This window comes from Candoia aspera, chromosome 18 (assembly GCF_035149785.1).
Source record: "Candoia aspera isolate rCanAsp1 chromosome 18, rCanAsp1.hap2, whole genome shotgun sequence".
NCBI classification, from domain to species: Eukaryota; Metazoa; Chordata; class Lepidosauria; order Squamata; family Boidae; genus Candoia; species Candoia aspera.
In genome coordinates, this window is record NC_086170.1 from 1,578,179 (window position 1) to 1,599,969 (window position 21,791).

At 51.0% G+C, this 21,791-nt stretch overlaps 1 protein-coding gene across 3 annotated transcripts in view; it reads right to left on the bottom strand.

The window, feature by feature from the left end:
* The window catches only part of CAPZB (capping actin protein of muscle Z-line subunit beta), a 33,855-nt gene that overhangs the window by 5,330 nt on the left and 6,734 nt on the right, over window positions 1-21,791 (bottom strand). For all 3 annotated transcript variants that reach the window (XM_063317302.1, XM_063317301.1, XM_063317300.1), the window contains exons 2-5: window positions 15,316-15,405; window positions 8,742-8,863; window positions 6,811-6,924; window positions 48-189 (exon numbers count right to left, since the gene is read on the bottom strand). In XM_063317302.1, coding sequence (XP_063173372.1) covers window positions 48-189; window positions 6,811-6,924; window positions 8,742-8,863; window positions 15,316-15,405 — 468 coding nt within the window. The remainder of the gene's footprint in view (window positions 1-47; window positions 190-6,810; window positions 6,925-8,741; window positions 8,864-15,315; window positions 15,406-21,791) is intronic.

A 21,791-nucleotide genomic window follows, 5' to 3' on the forward strand; every position in this document is an offset into this window, starting at 1 on the left:
CTCAGGGACCACTGTCTGCCTCCCAAGCGAGAGAGACTGGGCTGTACCTGAACTTCTACCACGTGGATGGAATCCCAGCAGCCTTTGATCTTCTTTGATCCGTCGCCGGCTTTCTTAATTAGAATCACCCCGGCGAAGCCATGATCCAGATCCCAGAGGTAGACCGAGGAAACGCCGCCTTCAAAATACCTGCAGCCAAAACAAAGACACAGATTGATGCCCTGCCTGCTTGGGGGCAGAACAGGCCAAGGCGACCTCTCGGAACCGGGCCGTCCGACACATCTGGAAGCGGTTAGGCCGGACACGGCTGCCGCAGACGGTGTGGGGCGACGCTGCAGGAGCCCAGAAAGTGGCATCGGGTGAAGAGTTTGGTCTCTTTTCTACTTACTTGAAAGCAAGTTTCTAGCCCACCTGGAACGTCTCCTTCGAGGTCCTACCATCTGCTCTCACACTGCCGCACAGCTGAGCCAAGATACCTACCCTTAGGAATGTTTGCCTTCACAATTTTAAGTGTACCTTTTTCTTTAAGGATTTGGGCTTGGGATACAACAGAGATTCGCCCAGGCAGAAGGAAGGCAAAGCACCCTGCTCTCAAGTCTCCGCTTAGGGAAGACTTTTTTAAAAAAAGGAACAGCAATTCCTCTGCACCAACAGCAGGATCCCATCTCAAGCTTGGGTGGACCCCACCGAGTCCAATTAACAGCAACAAATGTTTAAGCAGCAGTCTGGAAACCCAACTGAAACTTAAAACCAGTTTTTATGGCCTTCCTTCTCTTCTCGTGGCAAAAAGAGCAGGGCTGAGGCTGGGTCTCCCTTCCCCACCGGCCCCCTGAACCTCTTTTACAGCAAGGCCGCCTAATCAAGACCGACGGGAGCAGAAGTGGGCCGGCTCCGCCAATGCTCTTTTACGCTCAGAGCCCCTTTACTTCCTGGGGACCACATCACTGGCAGAGGGGGGGGCCGTCCTTCCACCTGCCATCTGGCTTGGGGGAAGGGCACACGTTCAGCCCACCAGGATTCCTCCGCATCCACCTGCAGTGGGGGGGAAACGGTGCTTTCCTCTTTCTGCCATACCGCCCAACTAAGCTGCTTGTTGCGGGGAGCTGACCTGGCTGAACAGTTCTCTTGGGCATTAGGGCCAGCCTGTCTGGCTGACAGCGATCCGGGGGGCTCAGTCTGAGCTCTGGTGAAACTCTCTTTATGCCAGCCCAGCAGGTCTGCTGCTGGAACGGAGGGTAGTGTCTGAAGCCAATCAGCCGCTCCCAACAGGAACGAAAGCGGGCAGTGGAAAAGAGGGACGAGCGTAGCAAAGGCAGGCTTTTGAAGCCCAGAGCACACATTGCTTGTGTGCAGGAGAAGCGTCCTGTGGCACCTCTGCAGGATTCCCTGCCCTGCTTTAGCCCCATTCAAGCTGCCTCTGTTCAGCTGCTCCGGGCGCTGCAATGGACTTGCTCTGAGGTTCATGGCACTAAGCCTTCCTTCCACAACTGCGCACCTTGCTATCTGTCTTTCCTTGCCCTGTGCTACTGCTGTGGGTCTGCAACATGCAAATGCCAGAACAGCACCCTGAAGTCAGACCCCTGGACCCACTCTCCTGCTGTGTCAGAGGTAAGGCATCTCTGTTAGACCCCAATCCCATCAGCCCTAGCTGGCAGGCTAGAGTCAAGGAATTGTGGGAGCTGTAGTTTGAAACATCGGAAAGGAATCTGTTCCTTTATCCCTGGTCCTCAGGGATCAGAAATGGCTTCTTGGACACCCGCCCCCCCAGCCTGAACATGGGTGTGATCAAACCTTGGACCTTTCACAAGCAGAGGGAAAGCAGGGAAAGGAGAGGTATTCCCTTCTCCGCTCAGAGCTTTTTCCGTTTCCAAAGCCACTGAGTTTTCTGTTCTAACTCGGGGGGGGGGGGGGAAACACACACGCACATCATCTGAAAGCTAATACTTCTTCCCTCCAATTACCCATTTCACCAGCTGGCCAAGAGGATGAAACTTTAATCAGACGGAAGGGGGTGCATATCACGAGAGCTTTACATTCCCGTCCCCCAACTTCTGTACGCTAATCCGAACGACATGAAACAAGCCAAGCGGGGAGGAGGTCTGATTTTTATACACTTCCCATTTATGAGATTTCACATAAAGGCTTTTGTGGGTACATTTTAGGAATGTGCTAAAGGTTGTCCGAGACCACAGAAAGCCACCCGGGGAAGGTCCTTGCCAGAACAAGCAAGCGCACACATGGAAACACTCGGGATGGCCTTTGTACCTTGAATGACTCAAATCTAGGATTAATATTATTTTAAATACGAACATGCTGTTTCCAACTGGCCTGGGGCTGGCGCTGGCCGTGGCCTCACGCCCCCAGGGGATGCTGAAGGCCAGGAAAAACAGCCCCACGGCCATCCTGCGGTTCCTAGCCCTGCGGAGCTCGGGTCTTGGTGCTGGCTGGTGGGGGGGGGGGTTCCTCCCACCAAAGGCCCACCAGCTCTTCTGCGCAGGTCTGCAAGGTGTCTTTGGCTGGGGAGGCAAAACTAGGCAAAGCAGCGGTTTGCAGAGTGGAAGAACCCAGCCAGCCAGAAAGATCAACCCACAGATTTCTGACGGGGGGTGGGGGAGAGCCAGGAAGGGGAAGCGGGGTGCCTCCTTTTCACTCCACTCTTTCTCACTGTAACTTAAGCAAAGCCCCTCGGAATGGGGCCTATGGTTCTGGGCAGGCATGTGACAAATGCTTTCCGGCACGCATACAGGTGCGAGGCGCCCTTAGGCAAACATACCAAACCAGTGAGATCCGCACGGCCACCGTGCCAGGTAAGTTTCCAGAATGCACATCTGGCCGGCAGCTGGGCAGCGGCCGGCCCTGGGAGAACAAAGGGTGGATTCAGATGCCACACGGCGGGAGCCCCTTTGCCCACCTCCTCCTGGAACATCCACAGCAGCTACAAGGCAGGAGGCTGGGCAGAGGCCTCCGGAGGGGCCTCCTCGCAGCCAGGGCCCATCAATCGGGTCAAGGCTCAGGGCCACACGAACAGCACAGAGAGCCGCCGAGAATGACAGCAGGGGGTCGTCTGCCTCAGATCTGCACCTCGAATGCCTTGTGAAGCATTACCCAGCGGCTTCCAGGGAAGACCAGGGCAGTGGTGGGGGAAAGACCAACCTGACCTTTCTTAGGGCTCAGACCCGTGGCTGCTTGGTATGGGGAGCTGCGGCCGCAAAACCCACGGTGTATCCTCGGGTCCGACAAGTTGCGGGGGTAGGCTTTGGATCCTCTCGACCTTGGTAGCGTGAAGATGTGTGGACTTCAACTCCCAGAATTCCCCAGCCAGCATGGAAAATGGGAGCTGCCCGAGCTTCCACCGGGGAACTGGGACAATCGAGCCATACCCTCTGCCTCTTTCCCTCACCCCCCCGCTGCGAAGAACGGCTGGTCTGCGACCAACTTCCTGCTCCTGCAACACCTCCAGCGTTAAACAATCCGGGGCAACCCTAACTGGGGTCTCCAGACAAACCTTCCAGGATATGCTTCCTCTTCTTTCCCAAATCAAGCAAGACTAGGGAAATGTCCTACCCAACTTGGAGCCCAAAGGACGTTTTGTGGAGCTAACAAATGCTCACCAACTTGGCTGATTTTTTCTGAATGAGCAAAAGCTGATTAAGACCAAGGGAAAGTCCAGGATGGTCTCACAGCACGGTAAACGAGGAACTAATTAAAAACAGGGCCTTTTGAATGGGAAAAGGCAGCCGTACTTACTTTGTGACGAAAGCCCATTTCTACCATACTGTCCAGCCAAAGGCTGATTAATCTATAGTCTTTCCAACCGGGGGGGGGGGGGCCTTCATAGTCAACTTCTCACTCTCTTCCTTAAACAATCAGGAATCGTTACATTCCGCAACCGGATCACTGTTTTCGCAGCCCCTTCCCCGCAGAGGCAAAGGCGTGAGGGGGCGTGGAGAGGCTCCCCCGCTCAGCTCCTCCAGACACACAGCTGCTCCTCAGGCTTGGATTCCTGTGGCCACGGGCACGCCTGTGCCCTCAGAGGCAGCCCAGTCACAGCCACGTGCTGCTCTGGATTCCCCAAGGTGAGCGAGTGGGGGAGAAATCTCTGCCTGACCAGAGCCGAGGCGTCTATAAACGACAACAAAAGGCACAAGGTCACCGGGGGTACAAAACTGCCCCAGGATCACAGTGATGAAGGGGTGACCCTAAAAGGCGTTTGGTGCAGCCTCCGGGTGAGAGAACGGCTATTGAGAGAATCCCGCGGGCCATTCCTGACTGCAAAGAGCAGAGTCCTTTCCCCTTTGCTGGACAGATTTCCCCTCCACCGCCGGAATTGATTACGTGTCATCGAGTTGGTGTCGGCTCTCAGTGGCCACACAGACGGATTTTCTCCATGACGGTCTGCCCCAACCTGGTCCTTCAGGTCTTCCAACGGTGCCCCCTTCGCCCCTGTAGCTGAGTCCCTCCACCTTGCTGGGGGCCGCCCTCCCCTCCTCTTTCCCTCCGCCTTTCCCAGGGCCTTCTCCAGGTCTTCACATCACGTGTCTGGAGTAGGATCATCTGAGCCTGGTCACTGGCACCTCGAGTGAAAACCCTGGGTGGATTCATTCTAGATCCACTGGTCTGTTTTCTTGGCTGTCCACAGTCTTCTCAGGAGTCTTCTCCAACACCAGTTCGAAAGCGTCAATGCCCTTCTCCTCCTCCTTCAAAGTCCAACCTTTGCTTCCATAGAGGGTCACGGGGCTTGAGGATCACAATATTTAGGGTAGGAATACCACCTTTGAACAGCCTGCCTAAAATATAAGCCTGGCACTTAAACACCCACACAGAGGGCAGCCAAACATCCAGGGGCAAGAAGTTCCAAAGCCTCCAGGCCTCAACCAGGCCCGCTGATCAAACCGTGGGAAACGTCAGAGGGCTGCGAGTGGCCGTTCCCACTTCCCTACTTAACGCAGCTGCCTCTAAAAAGGAGGCTTTGTTTTTAATCGATGCCGTAACTCGGTTTTATTTCTGCTCCAATTCCCTTCTTGGCAAGCGTGGGCCGACCCTCATGTTCCAGGACAAGCGCCAAAGGACGGTTCAGTGAACTGTTCACACAGCGTAACGCTTAAATCTTGCATTACCATCATTTTAAAGGTAAGTTGGCGGTTTCTCCCGTAACCGCTAACTAACCTGTTTTCACAATTAACTTATCAAATCAGTGATGATTAAAATTCTCTACGATGCCAGCCCTACAGATGTTGTCCGTATAACTAGAACAACGCGATAAAGTGTGTTCCGCCAGGCTCCATTAAAAGGCTTTTTTAAAAATGTCCTTTATGTCATCCTCTGAAATCCTGGGAGCCTCAAGGGGCAAATTGGGAGAAGAGTAAGGGGTCAGCAACAAGAAGCCTCCATACCAGTTTGGGGGGGGGGACGCTGCGGCTCTTTCTTCCGAGCAAAGACAGCCTGGATCAGGGGATTCTCTCCACTGCGCAGAGGTGGGACCCAAACAGCAGCCTTGGGGGCTCACCAGGGAGTTTCCGGCGCAGCCTGGAAAAGCTCCGTCCTGAAGCCTGCCGTTGCACAGTCGGGTGGAGCGTGGTCTGACTGGGTGGAAGTGCGTTTCCAGGGGGCCTTTTCTGTTGTCTGTCAGAGCTGCTGGCTAAATCCCTGACAAGTTTGAGGCTCAGCTGCTGGAGATTCCCAAGCTCCTTTCATTTCAGCTCCTCCACGGTTGTCAGAGCACACGTGGCTGCGGGATCAGGCCGCCCTGCCTCTTCCCCGGCTTTGCTGGTGAGCCGTCTCAAGAGCAGGGAGTTGCAGGGACTGTCCTGTTCGTGCACGAAGAGGGCCACTTCGGGGGGAGGGACGACAATGTTCGTTATCTTTAAGGCCTGCTTTTTTTCCACCATCGGCCCCAGCCAAGAGAGATTGGGGACGTTTGCTCAGAAAAGGCGGCACTGGGCTTCGAGGAACAGAGGTGGCAAAGAGTCGGCAGCTGGCAGAAGGGGTGACTCGCCCACCCACCCATTTCAAATTATTGGTTCGCCTCGACCAAGAATAGAGGAGGATTTCACGCCAGCAGTAATGCTCAGGGCCAAGTTGGAAAAGCCACTTGGTTTAAAAATGGTACAAGAAGAAACCCAGCATGGAGCAGAGCAAGCACATTCAAGCTGGTCTTTCACCACCACTGAACCAACTCACTGCTTTGAAAAAAGAAAAGGCGCAGGGGGGGGGGACACCTGGCACAGGCACAGCTACAATCCTCCAGTTAAACACTGACCATATTAAAGCTGGATCCCTTTCGACAGACAAGGGAGCTAGCAGCTTCGGGAAAGCACCCAGCCTCCTCAATCTTCCCTGCAACTCAACTTTAAATAAAGCACCTTCATCAGATGTGGCCTGCCAAAGGGGAAGATTAAATCTGATGAAAAGGAAATCGCCTTCCACCACCACTGCTGGAGAGCGCTGCTTATTATTTTGAGGCATTCCAAACCTGTGGTAGCAGGTTGTTTCCTGTCATTTAAGACCGGCTTAAGTTTTGGCTCGGTTTGTCTGCAATGCCATAACTGGGGAGGGCAGGGGGGACAGGACCGGAATGGAGGCCTCAGGAAAGGCCGGGTGCTGAGAGCTTCCTCCTGCAGGCAGGTCTGCATGCTTCTAGCACAAAACTGCAAAGACAAGCAGGCTTCTACGGAAGGGGAGGCCTCTTCGTGGCGGGATCTCGCTCCCTAAAAATCGCTGCCTTCAGGGAACGAGCCGGAGTCACGCCTGCCCTAAGAGCCAGGCCCCCTCTGCCAGCCATCACCCCCCCCAGAGAAGGAGTCAACGTACAAGTCTCTGTACTGGTCAAAGGCGTTGTTTGCCTCCACCTCAAGCTTGCGCAGGCGAGCCGAAGGCATGGCGCCATCTTCCAACGGTGGATCGTATTTGTTGCTCCAGGGTGACCTGCGGAAGGACGAAAAAAACACGGGTCAAAAGAATCCCCCTCCTGACTGTGCAGCTGTCGAGCAGGGACTGGCGTGGCGACCCAATGTGGATTTCTTGGGGCAGGGGCTTATGGCCCGGCCTAGGTGTGCATGGGAATGGGCTGCATCTGAAGCGGGAAGGAAACTGCATTAATGCTGGCTGGAAGCAGGCCAGGGGAGGGGAGGGGAGGGGAGGGGAGGGGAGGGGAGGGGCGCGCTGCAGAAAAGAAAACAGTGCTCTCGCCCTGCTGAGCCCAGAGCAGTGCAGCCAATCCCTCCTCTTACCCTTCTTCCATTAAATTCAGAGATGGGACAGGGAACCCAGCCTCACGTACGATGCAGGGAAGGAACGAAGCGGCAGATAGGAAATATGTCCCCTAAAATACCTTTTCTGGGCATCGTCAGGACCTGGGCATTCCCCACACGAGATACCTTGATGGGCACACAGTTTATCAGCCGCCCAACTTAATAGATGGCTCCTCCAAAACAAATGGCCTGGATTTTTTTTTTCCCAAGCTGCGAGCTCTGTAGATTTTACTGTTTTTAATTAGCTGCGTACGTTTGTACATTTAATGGTTTTAACGGTTATTGGGTACCTCTTGAAGCATTTACAGACCGTATGGAGGGAGCAGCAGAGACTCAGTTAAAATACGTATTTTCAAATCATAAGGACTGGGACTTGTGCCAAATAATTCGCAAAAGGGCAGAGTATTGAGCTTTTCTTTATTTAAGCATTTTTTTTAGGAACAGAAAGTTAATTCTTTTGCTGTGATTTAAGGATTTCCGCTTGTATATGGAGCCAGGTAACCACTAAAAAGTGCTTCAAGTTCCATGCCTATCCCCATCTCCTTTGATAAGGCAGAGATGCAGTTAGCAGGTCTTGCCTACAAAGCACTGGGCATGAAACTCCAGACCTACACGGCCCCAACTCAGCCCTTTCCTGGCCTGCAAAACAGACACACTCCTCATAAAAAGGATAAGGGGAAAAAAAATGCTGGCTACAGCAGTAACATTATCCACCAAAAATCCATTGCATTACCCCAAAAAGCGCTTTTATAGCAAGCAAGTGCTCAAAGCACATTTTAGGGAGGCTGTCTGAGGAAAGACAGATGGACGGGCCCTGCCCGGGATGAGAGAACATGGAGCTTCTAGCCAGCCTATCTTCAAACACAGTTCCTGTTGCAGAAAACCCTCTCAGCCAGTCGCTTGGAAGCATTACCCCCACGCAGAATTCCAGGAAGGAGGTTAAAAGCAAGGCAAGGCGAGTACAGAGAAAAGGGGGCTGTGGGAAGAGGCTCGGATTTTTATATCAAAAGGGTCGGCCGTCCTCCTCCAGAGGCCATGGCTGCTGACATTTCCCAGACGCAGGCCCGAACGGGTATTCTCCTTCTCCTCCACACAATGGCGGGTGCAGAGGTGAGTGGGCCTTGTCTCGCTTGTCCAGCACGAGGGCGCACAGGATTGTTTTGTCGCTTATTGCACATGACCTCGCTGACCTTTGTGTAAAGATAATACAGTACTATTCCTAGTAGATATATAGTGGAACCTCATTCCCCAGAAGACTCCCTACGTGCTTCTATGTCTGTGAAGCAATCAATTAGCAAAACGTGTGTCCTTAATCTTGCAGCAAATGAACCGTGTTCTTTGGTCCACCTGCCTCCGTTGAGACGACTTCCTGGGGTGGCAGGTCCTCAGAGCCCCAACCGGTGAAATAGAAGGAACGCACGTCCTATCTGTCAAAACCAGAGGGGGACATTAGTGGTGCCCTGTGGAGAGGAACCCTTGATCCTTCCCTACCTGTAGGAATCGCCATCCCGGTTGTAATCACACAGAAGGTAGTCTTTGCCCACCACCTTGTCTCGAGCAATCTTCAGAGGCTGGTCAACAGAGGACAAGAGATCTTCACAAAGGCTGGGAACCTTGGGAAGAGGTGGAAAGCAGGCAGGGAAAGAACAGTCAGGGCACACCAGCCAGGAAATTTTGCTTCTACATGCATCACTCTTGAGTTGAAGTTATCTTCACCACCTTTGGCCCATCCAGCTAAAACAGCTTGGCCTTAGAAGAGCCACACGACCCCCCTTTTCCCATTCCTGTCCATTCAGACCTTCATCAGAAAACCAGCCCCCCTCCTGCTATGGTTTTCGAAGACCAGCAGCTACACCTCTATGGGGCCAGCCTCCCAAAGACCTTCCCCTTTTAGCTTGTAGGGAAGAATGGTCTTGCTTGGTAACCCCCCCCCCCCCGCCAGCTTCTCACTGCAGACAGCGCCGGCCCTTTGATGAGGTTAGCGCTACCATTCTGGACTGTTGTTATCAAAACTGGGTTTTAAGTTCGGCTTTGATCTCGGCTTTCCAGTGGATGACGAAAGGCAGATAAAATGTGTTTTATTTTAATGGGGGAGAGGAGAGATTAGCAAATGGCAACTTCTCTATAAAAGACAGCCAACCAATGCCAACTTTTTTCCTTCTGCTCTTATTTCACATACACGTTCATGTAACTTTCAACTCACCCCAAAAGGAGAACAGACTCTGCAATCCTTTCACTGACATTACCCCAAATCCCCATATCTGATAAATCAGGATTCTGATTTTCCTTTCATCTGTTATCCAGTGTAAAATGCTACATTTCCAGAAAATAAAAATAAAAAAACAGCCTCACCCATCTCAGAATAGTTAACAACCCAAAAAATGTAAGGCATCCTCAATCAACACAAGTGCACAAATCACAGCCACCAGATCAAAGAACCAGAGGTCCCAAAGATAGGAAATGAAAAGGACTTTTCTGTAAACCCAGGAAGAGGCAGAAAGAAGGGTCTCCCCTGAGCGGTCAAGTGGCACAGTTCGGGGGCCTTCTCAACATCTGATGGGAAGGGCAAAGAATGAGATTTAAATCAACAGACTGATATTCGGTGATTGGAACACACCGCACCCCTCTTCTAGACAACCGGAGCACGCTGCACATGGGCAACGCGCAAACTCAACCCCAGTCCCATCAGCGCGGCCACCCATGTGGTCTTGTAAAGCTCAACGTAGGCATGTCTGCAGATGTGTCTTACAGCGTCTGCTTCTTGCCAGACTTGCTGTAAAGCAATTCCTGGAAGGGGGTGAGGGCTTTTAAAAATGGTAAATATTTATAATGGAAATCTAAGAACTGCTAAGAGAATAAGCTGACCGTGAATGGCAGCTTAATTTTTTCCACTAGCTCATGCTCTGGATGGAGTTTAATGAGCTTTCTGGGCAATCTGCCAAACATTGCTAGTTAACTTTAAGAGGGGAAAAAAATTACCTAGCTTTTTTTCTTTTAAAGAAAGAGGTGATATTGCAGAAATAAATATGCACAGCTGAAAAAGTGAAAGGTTAGTCATTTATAGGTAAGCCTTGAGTTTCTAAAATTTAGCCTAGTATTCAGTTAACCCAGTGTTTCTCACCCTTGGCGACTTTAACTCCCAGAATTCCCCAGCTAGCCATGTTAGTTAAACTCTGTCTTCCCCCACCTCTCTCTCACACATGCACATTCTTATAAATGGGTGTGTTAACTAAACACTAATTTTGGATGCAAAAAATCCCAAGTCCAGCACCTGGCCCTTTAAGATTAAAGAAAAAAACCGGTAGGTGATGCTCCCTCCATCTAAAGCTTTGGAGAGAGGTCAACAGTTTGAGCGGACAGCCCTGGCATGTTTGACCAACTAACGGACATGGTCAAAAGCCTCTTCCCAGGTGAGTGTCGCCTAAAAGTAAGGAAAGCTTTAAAGCTTCTCTGTGTTGTTCCTTCAAAGCCAAGGAGATCTCATTAAAAGTTTCTCTTCCTCCCTGCCAGGCTCTTTTTTGAAACAGGAGGAAAAGTTGTGGGAGGACGAACTACCTATTACACTGACAGGGGTCAAACGGCTTGCTAGTCTAGGTATTCCTGTGAAGAGTATGCCTATTGAAGGGGTAACTGAAGAGGGTTCGCATGCACACCCACAAAGAGGTCTTGCAGATCTGCTGCCTTGTGGATCCATCTCATGAACCCCACAGCTTGGGAAGGGGGGGATTTGGGGACCACCCCAAAACCTGAGACCTGAATCCCTTAAAGACCAGGCTTTCTAAGAATGAATGGGACCACTATTTGGAACAAGGCTACAAAAGAATGGCTATGTTCTGAAGAGGGAGGGGAGATCAGGCCTGGACAAAAAGGAAGACAAATTGAAAGAACAACCTGCCCTGCTAACAGCCCACGCTGAACAAGAGTCTCCTTGTCCCCCTGCCACGCTACACTAGCTAGAGTTAATGAACCAGGTATTAGGACAGAGTTTTAATTAAAAACTAAGCCATCTTTCCAGCCAGGGAGACAAGCGGCCACCTGTGTACCGTCAGAAACCAAACACCTTTCTTGAGCAGCTGGCCGAGCCTTTGCTTCCTGCTCTAAAGCCAGGATGCCAGGAGGCTAAATTAAGATTCATGAACCGGGCAGCATCAAGATGGGATGTGTGTCAAGCCAGGTCTCCGGGATTACAGCAGGCCATGGGAACCTGTCCGTTCTTGTTCTTTCAGGTAAATGTTGGCAATATATTCCCCTCGCCCCAGCACCGATCCTGTGGAGAAAATTTCAGCCCCCTAAAGCCCAGAGGAAGGAGGCTGGGGCAACAGGGACTGGAGAAGAGCTTCTGAACTTGGTGCCCTTCTGTTGCTCTGGGTTGTGGCACTGTAAAGGCGAACAAACAATCTATTGCAGTTGGGAGTGTTTAAGCTGCCGCAAGCCAACTTTCTGAAGCCCCCGATTAGATGCAGGACCCCAAGATGGAAATTGCAAGCCTCCTGCTGAGACTATTCCTTGGCTTCCACTAGGAATCTGTGGAGGGAACCTCGCCCTCAGAGAAAGAATTATGCATCATGGGATGAAAACACCGACACGTACGGGGTCCGCAGAAAAACGATTTTCCATGCTCCGTTGACATAACTGACAGGACAGACCTGTCTGATCTTCTGCTGCAGCCTCCCGCACGCGCCCGGCCTGCCAACATGCCGTTCCAAGTGGTCGGTGCTCATTTGGACCGAACAGAACTCTCGGCAAATTAAAGGGTTATCTGGAAAACGCCGTCTCTAAATCTGCTCTTGCACAGAATTATTCTGATGCTGCAATGTCAGTTCTGTGTTTAACCAACACTTAACTTTTGGTCTAGTGGTTAAGGCAACGGGCTGGAAACCAGGAGGCTGAGAGTTCTAGTCCCGCCTGAGGCAGGAAAGCCGGCTGGGGGACCTTGGGCCAGTCCCTCTCTCTCAGCCCAACCCACCTCACAGGGCTGCTGTTGTGGGGAAAAGAGAAGGAGGAAGGAGCATTAGGTATGTTCACCGTCTTGAGTTATTTATAAAAAGGATAAAAGTGGGATAGAAACAAACAAACAAACAAACAAACGCATGCATGCATGCATGCATGCATGCATAGGGCTAACTGCCTACATTCCTTCCTGCTCACCGGCTGTAACCGACTGTAAAAATATGTGCTTATTTTGGCCAGATGGGAGGGAGGGGTTAGAGGCTGATCCATTCTGAACAGGTCCAAAAAGATCTGGTCAAATGGTCTTAGGGAAGCTTTCCAGCTCCATTTTTTAAAAGGTGGCTTGCGTTCCAATATATAACCCACCCCATCTGGGCGCATTTATACTAAGAGGTCCTAAAATTAACGTCTTCTCTAAGCTGAAGACTTTTCCCTTTACAGCGGAGTGGAAAACTGGCTTGAGCTGAGGGGAGATGAAGTGAATTTTGCCAAGGGCCCTTGTTTCAGCCAAGGACCCCCAATTTGGAGGCTCAGGAGCTGCTCCAGCATATGAGAAACAGCTACTGCGCCATGCTCAAGGTCTCTCAGAGGAGTCTGAGGCCTCCTTCTGAAAGCTGCCAGCCGGCCATCTCTTCCCATTGAGGTGTTGAAAAAATTGAAAGCTGGAGGGAACACAAGCCCCTGGGCAACTCCCCATGCTCTTCCAGTGGCTAGTCCTCCTGAACCAGAGGCCCAACTTTTTCTCCAAGCACACAACCTGACTATTAACTATCTAAGGCTGCAGCTGTGCAAACCTGACCATATTTTTTTTTTTACGTGGCTTCTGTTCCTCCCCGGCTAAGGCATGCAGCTGTTTGTGCAGCAACTCTCAAAGAGCAGAGAATGCAACTTGGGGCACCAGATCTTATTTCCTGAATAACTAAGAGCCTTCAAGGGCCTAGCCCTCAGGGTCAGGAGGCTGAGACCGCCCGAGTGAGGGCCTGGCAGGTGAAGGCATTGAGCATCTGTCCTGCCTGTCTGCCTGCCATGAGACTTTGTGAAATCCTCCCTCAGAAACAATGGCACTGAAGGGAATGGAGGGACCTTCGGCGCTGTCACTTCTTGGAAGGCTGTGAATCCAGGAAAATGGATTACACCGGGGCAGAGAGTGGTTCTTTTTTCCTTCCAAGCACCACCACTGGGTTTCGAGCCAGGGAAGGCTTTCCCCACCAATGGCTCCCTGGAGCCCAGTGACAGGCGTCAAATCTCAAACCTTCCACCAGCTAAGCAAGCAACCTCAGTCTGCTGCCTCAGTCAGTCTCTCTTCTACGGCTCCTGTGCTTTTCGCAAGAGTGCAAATGGCCAAGGGGCAGCGCTAGGTAAACCAACAACGGCTCTAGAAGGGTCCAAAGAACTTCCACAGCGGGCAGCTTAGAGCTGGGGTGGCCTAACTTGGAGGAGAAACGCTGGGTTTTAAAGAAGTGCAGCCGGGTGGACCTCCAAGACAAAATTTTCCCGAGACAAAGTGGTGGAGCAGTGACTCAGACCAGATCCACGGCCAGCTGTCCTGGTTCCTCAGGTGCGGGGGGGGGGAGTGTGGCGTGCACACAAACCAGCGTCCTGAATGCTCCCAAACCCCGGTCCTCTGCTTCCTGCCTCTCCCCTTACTTAGACAAAACCACAGCCAAATTACAACACTGCCCGATTAACACACACATATAATAATAAGCTGTGTGTGTGTGTCTCGGTCACACACATAGAGAGAGGGCACAAATCAGCGTGTATTAGGAATCCGCACAGGAGAAAACGGTGGCTTAATCACGCCTGGAGGTTCAGCCACTTTCCGCTTGCAGAATCGCTTATCCTGAACGGCAGCAGTCTCCAGTTCCCCTACTATCTGTAAGCCCTGTCCCCCCACAGCGCTTTCTAAATTCCTCCGCTGCCCCAGACGCCAAGCTGCTTGTTTGGCAATCATTGGCGTTCCTCCCCATGCCGGAGGACCAGCACTCATGGTCTCCCTTCCATTTTCCAGCAGGGCTTCAGAGAGCCCCTTGAGTGACAAGAGCGCTAATGAACTCTAATTACAAGCTCGGCAGCCACTGGAAGCAGCCAAAGACGGCTCGGCTAATGAGCGAGTGAGGACGCTTGCTCGCCGGGGGCTGGGGCGCTGACCCAGAAGGGGCTGCACCTGCCACCTTGCCCTGCCCTTGCATTTCATGTTCAAGTTAGACCTTTCCCCCGGTCAGCACAAATCACATCTGGCAAGCCCATGAACAGCTGCCACAAGGACCTGGGGGAATCTGGCACTAAGCGGCCGGTGTCCAGTTTGATCTTTGGGGTCCCAGCTACATAACCCTGAAGGGAGTCTGTCTTTCTGTAAGACAACCTCAGTGGCCTTCCTGAAGCTGGGAAGAGAGGAGAGACACAAGATGTCCGCCTTCTTCACCAGGCTGTCTCAAGACCTGCCTGGTGGGGGCGTCACTGAGACGGGTACAACCGTCCTTACAAAAACCAGCCCAGCTACAGAAACTCAGAGCAATGAGTTCTGCAGGCCTTGCTCTTCTCCCTTAGCTAAGCAGAAAAAAAATAACACAGGAGGGGCCCTGCGTGCCCTCGCAGACACAGCTACAGTGGGGCCACCACCTCAAACAGAGCTAGCTCTGGGGTCCACCCTGGATTTTGAGTTTTCCCGGGGAACAGGGCCAAGGCCCTCCACAGCCTCACTCTCTAGCCCAAGCAGAGTGAGGCAAGCACCTTTAAGTAGGACAGCATTTTGAAAGGGGCTGGTGGGAGGGGGACTCACTTGCTGGACTCTGGAGATCAAGGCAGGGATGAAGGCTACAGAGAAACCAAGGCCCGGGGCCCCACGTTCCCACAATCCCAAACCTCAAAGAACAGCTAAGGGAGAACATCGCCACGTCCTTCAGCTCACCCCAACTTGGTCCCCTGTAGCTGTGCTGGGGGTACAATACCCAGAAGGGACCACGCTGCCTGAGAAGTTATCCCACACTTTGGGAGGGCTCCAAGCGTTAAGAATGGCCAGCCTTTGGGAGCTGTTTCCGCTAGCTGATGCAAACCGTGGAAGGGTCCCGTATTTAGATCAAGCCTAAGCTGCGTTCACTGCCCACGTACTCACCAGATCAATCAGGTCACTGAGGTTTTTCTCTATCTGCTGGGGAGGAAGACGCCTCATCAAATCCAAGGCACAGTCCAGCTGCTGTTCGCTCTGTGGAGAAAAAACGAAAAGGTGGAAAGAGACTTTAGTTACTTCCAGCAAACACACAAAGCTGCTAAATTCAAGTTGATGACTGGTGGGGCGGGCTGCTCTCATCACCAGAGAAGAAACAGATGCTGGGGTGGAAACTAGAGTCTTGAGTGTGCAAAGCTAGGACTCTGGCAATAAGCTGAGCCCCGGTTGCATACACATGGGGGACAAAGTCCACCAGTACCGGGATGGGATCGACTATGCCTCGAGGGACTGGGTCGAGCTCTCCATGCAGGCAGAGATTCAACCAATGCACAGGATGGGTCAGGGGACAACTCTTTGCGGAAGACCACACCACAGTCCTTCATAGCATTGTAATTCAGCACAGAGCAGTCTTTCCCTGTCCCCACCCAGCCATCAAAACTTCCTATGACTACAGCAAAGGTCGAAGAGAGAGTGGTGGGCACTGCTTTCATCTGGCAGGACAAAACAGCCAGTGGGCTTCGCTCTTTACTTTCATTCTTCCTTCAAAATCTGACTCCAAGCCAAAGCAAGAATGTGCAGATATGTTACCAAAAGAAGTAAATGCAGAAGATTTCCACCAAGACCAAAATGGGGCACGTGCATAAATGGATTCTGAGTGCCTACCAAGAGAGAAGACAACTTTTGTTTGCCTTTGCAAACGAAGACCGGGCTGGAATTCCCCCCTCTGCTGCCCAGGAGAGCTCAGCTGCTCGATGCCAAAAAAGAAACCGTTGCCTGCAGTGCTGTTACTGTAAGGCATCGCAAACTCCCAGGGCACTGTCCCTCATTAGCAAATGGTTTCCATATTTCCTCTTTCACAGGAGCCAGAAATGGCAGCCATCCACCAAGTCTGAGCGCCAACTCTTCAGCAGATATTCTTCAGAGGTTGCAGAGCCACTGCAGGGAGCCCTAGAGCGCCCTAAACAGACTTCTGGATACCTCCACAGCAGAGGTGGGTCCCCACAGGACTCTTTCGGCCAGGGGAAAAGGCACTTCAGCTCGCCCACCAAGCCCTGGTATGTCTCTTGAGGGTTACAGGTTTGTATTTCTACAGCCCCAATGCCTGTGGGAGCAACAAAGGTGTTAAGAATTGGAGGCCAGTGCTCATGCAAACGTTCACAGCTTTGCTAGATGGCAAGATACCCTGGCACAGATCGATCTATTTTTATCTGCCATTTGGCTGGATCTGAACCACCCCCAAACAGATCTGTAACACCTCTTTGCTTAGGACAATTAGGAACAGCCTCCAGGCAATCAGAAAAGGAAGCCTCTTGCAAAGTGAAAAGCTCACCATGTACCACAAGAAATGGAAAGGTTAAGACAGCAGGCAAGCTACATTTCTGCAGGCTTATTTGCATGGGCACCAAACCAGGCACCCTGTTAAAGAAGAATGCTCCAGCACTGAAGAGCAATAGGAGGAGGTCTCTCCTCTTTCCCTTATTTTCTCTAATTTCTCCTTCTGCATCCTACGAAGACAAGCAAATCCAGTTCAAAGCAATGGCTTGAGGCAGAAGTGCAAATCATAGCTTGCCAGCTTAGATGTCAAGGAATATGTCACCTCCCCCTCAACGCCAACCTTCTATGAGCGTGACTTGGACTGGGGGTATCCTGGGAACCCCCACTTCCTGACCCATTCTCAAAACAGGAGCCTGCCCCTCTTACTTTCTCTGTTTCATCCCTCTGCCTCCCAGTCCCCAAAGAAAAATGCTGGTTAAGTTGGCCCACAGAGATGCAGCTCTTGCAGCAAAGCCCAGGAAGGGGGCCCTTCTGTCCCGATATTGTCACTGCTTCCCGTTGCTTCCCCCTTCGCTTTCTAAATGCTGACTATACAGTTGTAGTGTCAGGTGTTGACACTGGGATCGTGGGAATGGTTGCCCCAGCAGGGCCAGCTGGAAAGGGTAAGTCAGATTGGAAGAGGGGGAAGGATCAAGTCGCACCAGCTGCTTCCTTCAGCATTTTCCTACAACTCAGGAACTGGGCTTCAAACTTGGAAATGTTCTGTCACCATGGGGCTGGATTCCAGCAAACTTCAAGAGCAGTCCAATGGTGCATTTCTACACTGTCAATAGAGAAGATCTTTAAAAACCACGCAAAAGCATGAAACCATTCTTATACCAAACTGGCCCCTTCTGGCTAATGTTTTTTCTCTCCTATCTGACAGCAAAACCAAAAACAGAATTCCTTGGAAAGGAAATGTCAGAAGTTCACATTTCTAGTTCCTCAGTATCAAGTCCCTGGCAGTATAGAAATACAAGGACAAGTGAATAGTCTGACAAAACTGACTGTCAAGAAACAAAAGACAAGAAATCAGCAACGCTCAACGTATTTTGTTTTGCTCAAGATTTTTTTTTAAAGGTTCTTCAGCATTTTTCCAAGCAAAATGTCTGGGGAAAGATGGGAGACTCCAGGACCTTCAGGATCCCCTTCGTCCTTCCCATGACGGGGAAAACGAAATGACTATAAATATGAAAAAGAGAGGAACTGGTAAGTCTTTTTGGTAACTTTTGAACTGTAAATGCAATTTAAAGTTACTAGCCCTCATGATTATATGCTTGACAATGCATCATACTGAATACAGTGGTCATATTGGACAGAGAAAGAGATTTTAAAAACTAAACGATATTTCCAGTTCATAAGCTGTTCTTATCTTTGAGCCTGAATCATTTACCAATTCTTAACTTACTTTCTTTTCTTTTTATAAGTGTACACAGCATTTCTCAGACCCACCCTAGCCAGGTGTCTCATCTGCCAAAGCCAATTCAACCAGATATCTTCCTGCTCCCAGGCAGGGCAACTCTCCTTGTTCTGGAGGAAGAGAACGTGAGCCAGCACAGGACGAGACGGCGAGAGCGGCGCTTTGCAGACCAACCCAGTGGGGGCTTCGGATCCTAATTTGGGACTGGGTTGTGCCTGGCAAATTTCCACCCAGCACATCTTTGTTCCAGGAGGGAAGGCGCATAAGGAAAGTTCAAAATGAATCTATTGTTGCAATTCCAGTCGCTCCAGGACGGAGAGATCTAAAGTGCGGAGTTTAACTGTGAACATGAGCCAAGATAAAGCATCTTTGATTTATTAAAGCATCTCCTGCAAAGATGTTTTGCTTTGGAAGACCCCCTCTGAACCACCTCCTTTGTTACAGCACAGCAGCACCGCTGCCCTCTCCTCTCGCACGCTGAGCTCTACGACCCGCTTCTTTTTCGGGCCTCTCACGAAAAGTGTCACACGGATACCTCTCTGCATTAGGTCCACCCCACGTGTCTCTCAAAAGGAAAGACCTTCCAGGAGAGGCCACCTATGGAAACAAAGGCTGCTTGGAGAACGGGAACACCACAGCGAAATCACCCAAAGAGCGGTTTCTTGTCAGAGCCATCTGAGCTGCCACAGAAGCCCCAAACTTTATAGTTCCACAGCATTTTTCAAGAGGCAGATCAGAACGGTGACGAACAGGATGAACGTGAAAAGGCCCTCTGAAGGGCTAAGGGCATCTGTCAAGAGGTTTCTGCAACATATGGATCAATCAGAGGGGCTGGTGGGCTGGTCTCCTGTCTTGAAAAGCAAGCAAAAAATGCAACTTGGCTTCAGAGAGCACAAACTCAGCTCAGAGGAAAGCAAACTTCCGTTGCCATTATAGAGAGAACACACAGAGGGACTAAATCTGAGTGCACACAATACAGAAACACGGCACTCCGGCTGTGAAAGGGGAACTGCCTTCCACACCGTGCACCCAACGTGTGGGAGAGACCGGTTTTTGACCCAGCGGCTCCCACAGCCATGTTTACCTTTTGGATAATAGGACGCTGGTTGTTTGTACGCCCTGCCCTTAGCCGATGAAACTTAGATGGCTTTACCTGGTGCTATAAAACCCCCAAGAGTCTGCCCCGTAAGTAGGGCACCAGGAGGAGGGTCTCAGAGCCATCAAATAGCTTGAAGGGAACCTCAAGACATGCCCACTCTTCTATTCCGCTGAGTTATTTGCCCAATTGTGAGGCATGCTTCTGGATTCAGTAACAGCAATCAGGCATTATTGCCTAATAAAAGAAAGCTGCTTCCCCAGCCATTTGGGAGCCAAGCTGGCGCCCAAGCTCTTGCCTAATTGACAGTGGCTTGGTTTTGGTAGCTGTTCTAAGCAGGAAACTGGGTATGTGTTATGGCAGGAACATTATGCACAGACTTTCCTAGCAGGGCATTCTTCCCCCAGTCCTCTCCTGCAGACATCCCTGATGCCTCCAGGTAGGCCAGACCTCAACTGCCAAAACTTCCAACCAGGATGACCAAAAGGAGAGCTGGCTAAGCACCTGAACTCCAAAGCATCTGGAAGGCATCAGGGAGGAGCTTGGGTTAATCAGGGTCATGACAGTTTAATTTTGGGCCAGGTTTGCCTAGGACATAAAACAAGAGGGCTCCCACTGATGCCAGGGCCTACGGGTACCTCTGCTGCCAGACTCTCTTCCCCACAGGGGTTCAGTTTTTTAAAGATGGTTTTAATCTAATGATAATAATAAATAGAAAGCTGGCACTGGCCTCTGTCATCATCTTTCTAAGAATGCCTCTGGATCTCCTACGGGCATTGTCAGAAAATAAAAAGGATGTGTGTGCGCCCGCCGTCAATGCTTTGAGAGGAGATCCATCTGCTGCTTTCCTCCAAAGGACAGGCAGCACCTCAGGGAACTAGAGGGGCTGATGAAAAACCCCACACATTTCCTTTCGGTAACCTCAACCGCAGCCATTTTGAGAGCGCGCCCACAACAGGCCCTCACTGTTCCACGTGTGACTCCCCAGCCCTCATAGACTGATGACTCCAGGCCTAGAATCGAATTCCGACAGAGCCTTATTCCCAAGGAACGCCCCTGAGGTATCAGCGAGGCAGGCCCAGAGGCCATGAATTAGCTTAAACGGAAACATTTTCTTTACCTCTCCTCTTCAGAGTTCTCATTTTAGCTCATGCTATTTCTTAGCCAGAGGTATCTTCCCTGCAGGAGAATGGTCTGAACAAAATACCAGCGTTTTATTCAGCAGCTGCATCCTTGAAACACAGCGGTGTTTGGAAGAGTCGGGAGTGATTCTAGGACCTCCGGGGAGAAAGGGCAGAGGAGCTAGATCCAGCCCCAGAGCCTGAATGTCATTTAGTCATTTTCTGCCTCAAAGAAAGAAGAGTAACTGAGCTGCACAAAGGAAGCCACGGTACCGTGCTCAGAATAAGTAGTGCAGAATTATCTTTTGCAAAATGTTAAGGCCTGAACATTAAGAACGGAAGGAAGGAAGGAAGGAAGGAAGAAAGAGCAACACAGGCCGCAGGGTAGGCATAAAACAAATCTTCAATATGAGAAGTGCCATGTGAATACTGCGACTCTACTGAACTGCAGAAACTGCGTCGAATCTGTCTTCTTAAAAGGTTTTATTTACAGAAATATACTAACAGCCTGGATACCCACCGGCGGACGCTGCTGGGCAGGAAGTTGGTCCACTTAAGGAAAGACTAAGTCTGGACAAAAAGATGAAATATTAAAGATCGATGAACGCTTGTGAGTCCATCGAATCTCAAGAGCGTTTCTTTTTTAACTTAGGAGCATCAGCACCATCTTGCAAAGCTACACCATGGCCAAAAAGGGTTCCCCACAGAAAAATCTGTTTTAAAAAGTGGGCCCAAGAGGACGCCCGTTTCTGCAACATCATGAAAACACAGCGTCCACATTTCTGGCTTGTGAACCCTCGCACTTCTGAAGGCGCCTGAAAAATCGAGAGAAAATATTGCAGCAGCAGCTGCCGGCATCTCTTTCCTCGTTCACCGGCCATTTGCACAGAACCGTATCACAGACTCGGTCTAGAGTAAGGTGGAGGGGAGCAGTCCTCCTAAAACAACATCTGCTCCTAGGAAATTGCTGGAAGGGTTAGGGCAATGTTTTCTCCCACCCTAATCTCTCAAAGCAAACAGCAGCCTGAGTTTAGAGCTTGTCTCTATGAAGCTTGCTGTGAAACGTTGCAGCCTGAGGTCCTGCCTCTACCTAAGCATTTTGCGCAGGTTCCTGTGGTGAAGGCAGAGCTGCCACAGGGAAGGGAACCAGAAGGAGGGGGGGGCAGCCAAGGGAGAGATTCTTCAGGGACAACTTCTGTGAGGGAGGTTTTCAGTGAAACTGTCAACTGCTAGCAGGTTTATTAGCTGTGGTCTCTCCCACCGCCAACATGCACCTGTGGTCATACGGAGGTAAAGCTTCCAGTTCAACCTAATCTTATTACTGTGCGAAGGCTGCTGGGGCCTGCGTTTCTCCTGCATCCACGCCAGTGCCTTGGCTTCCTCCCTTTCCATTAAAGCCCGGGATTGTATTTCTAGCACTTGCCCCAGAGGTACAGCAAGAGCAGAGCCCCACCACAGACACTGGTCCTCC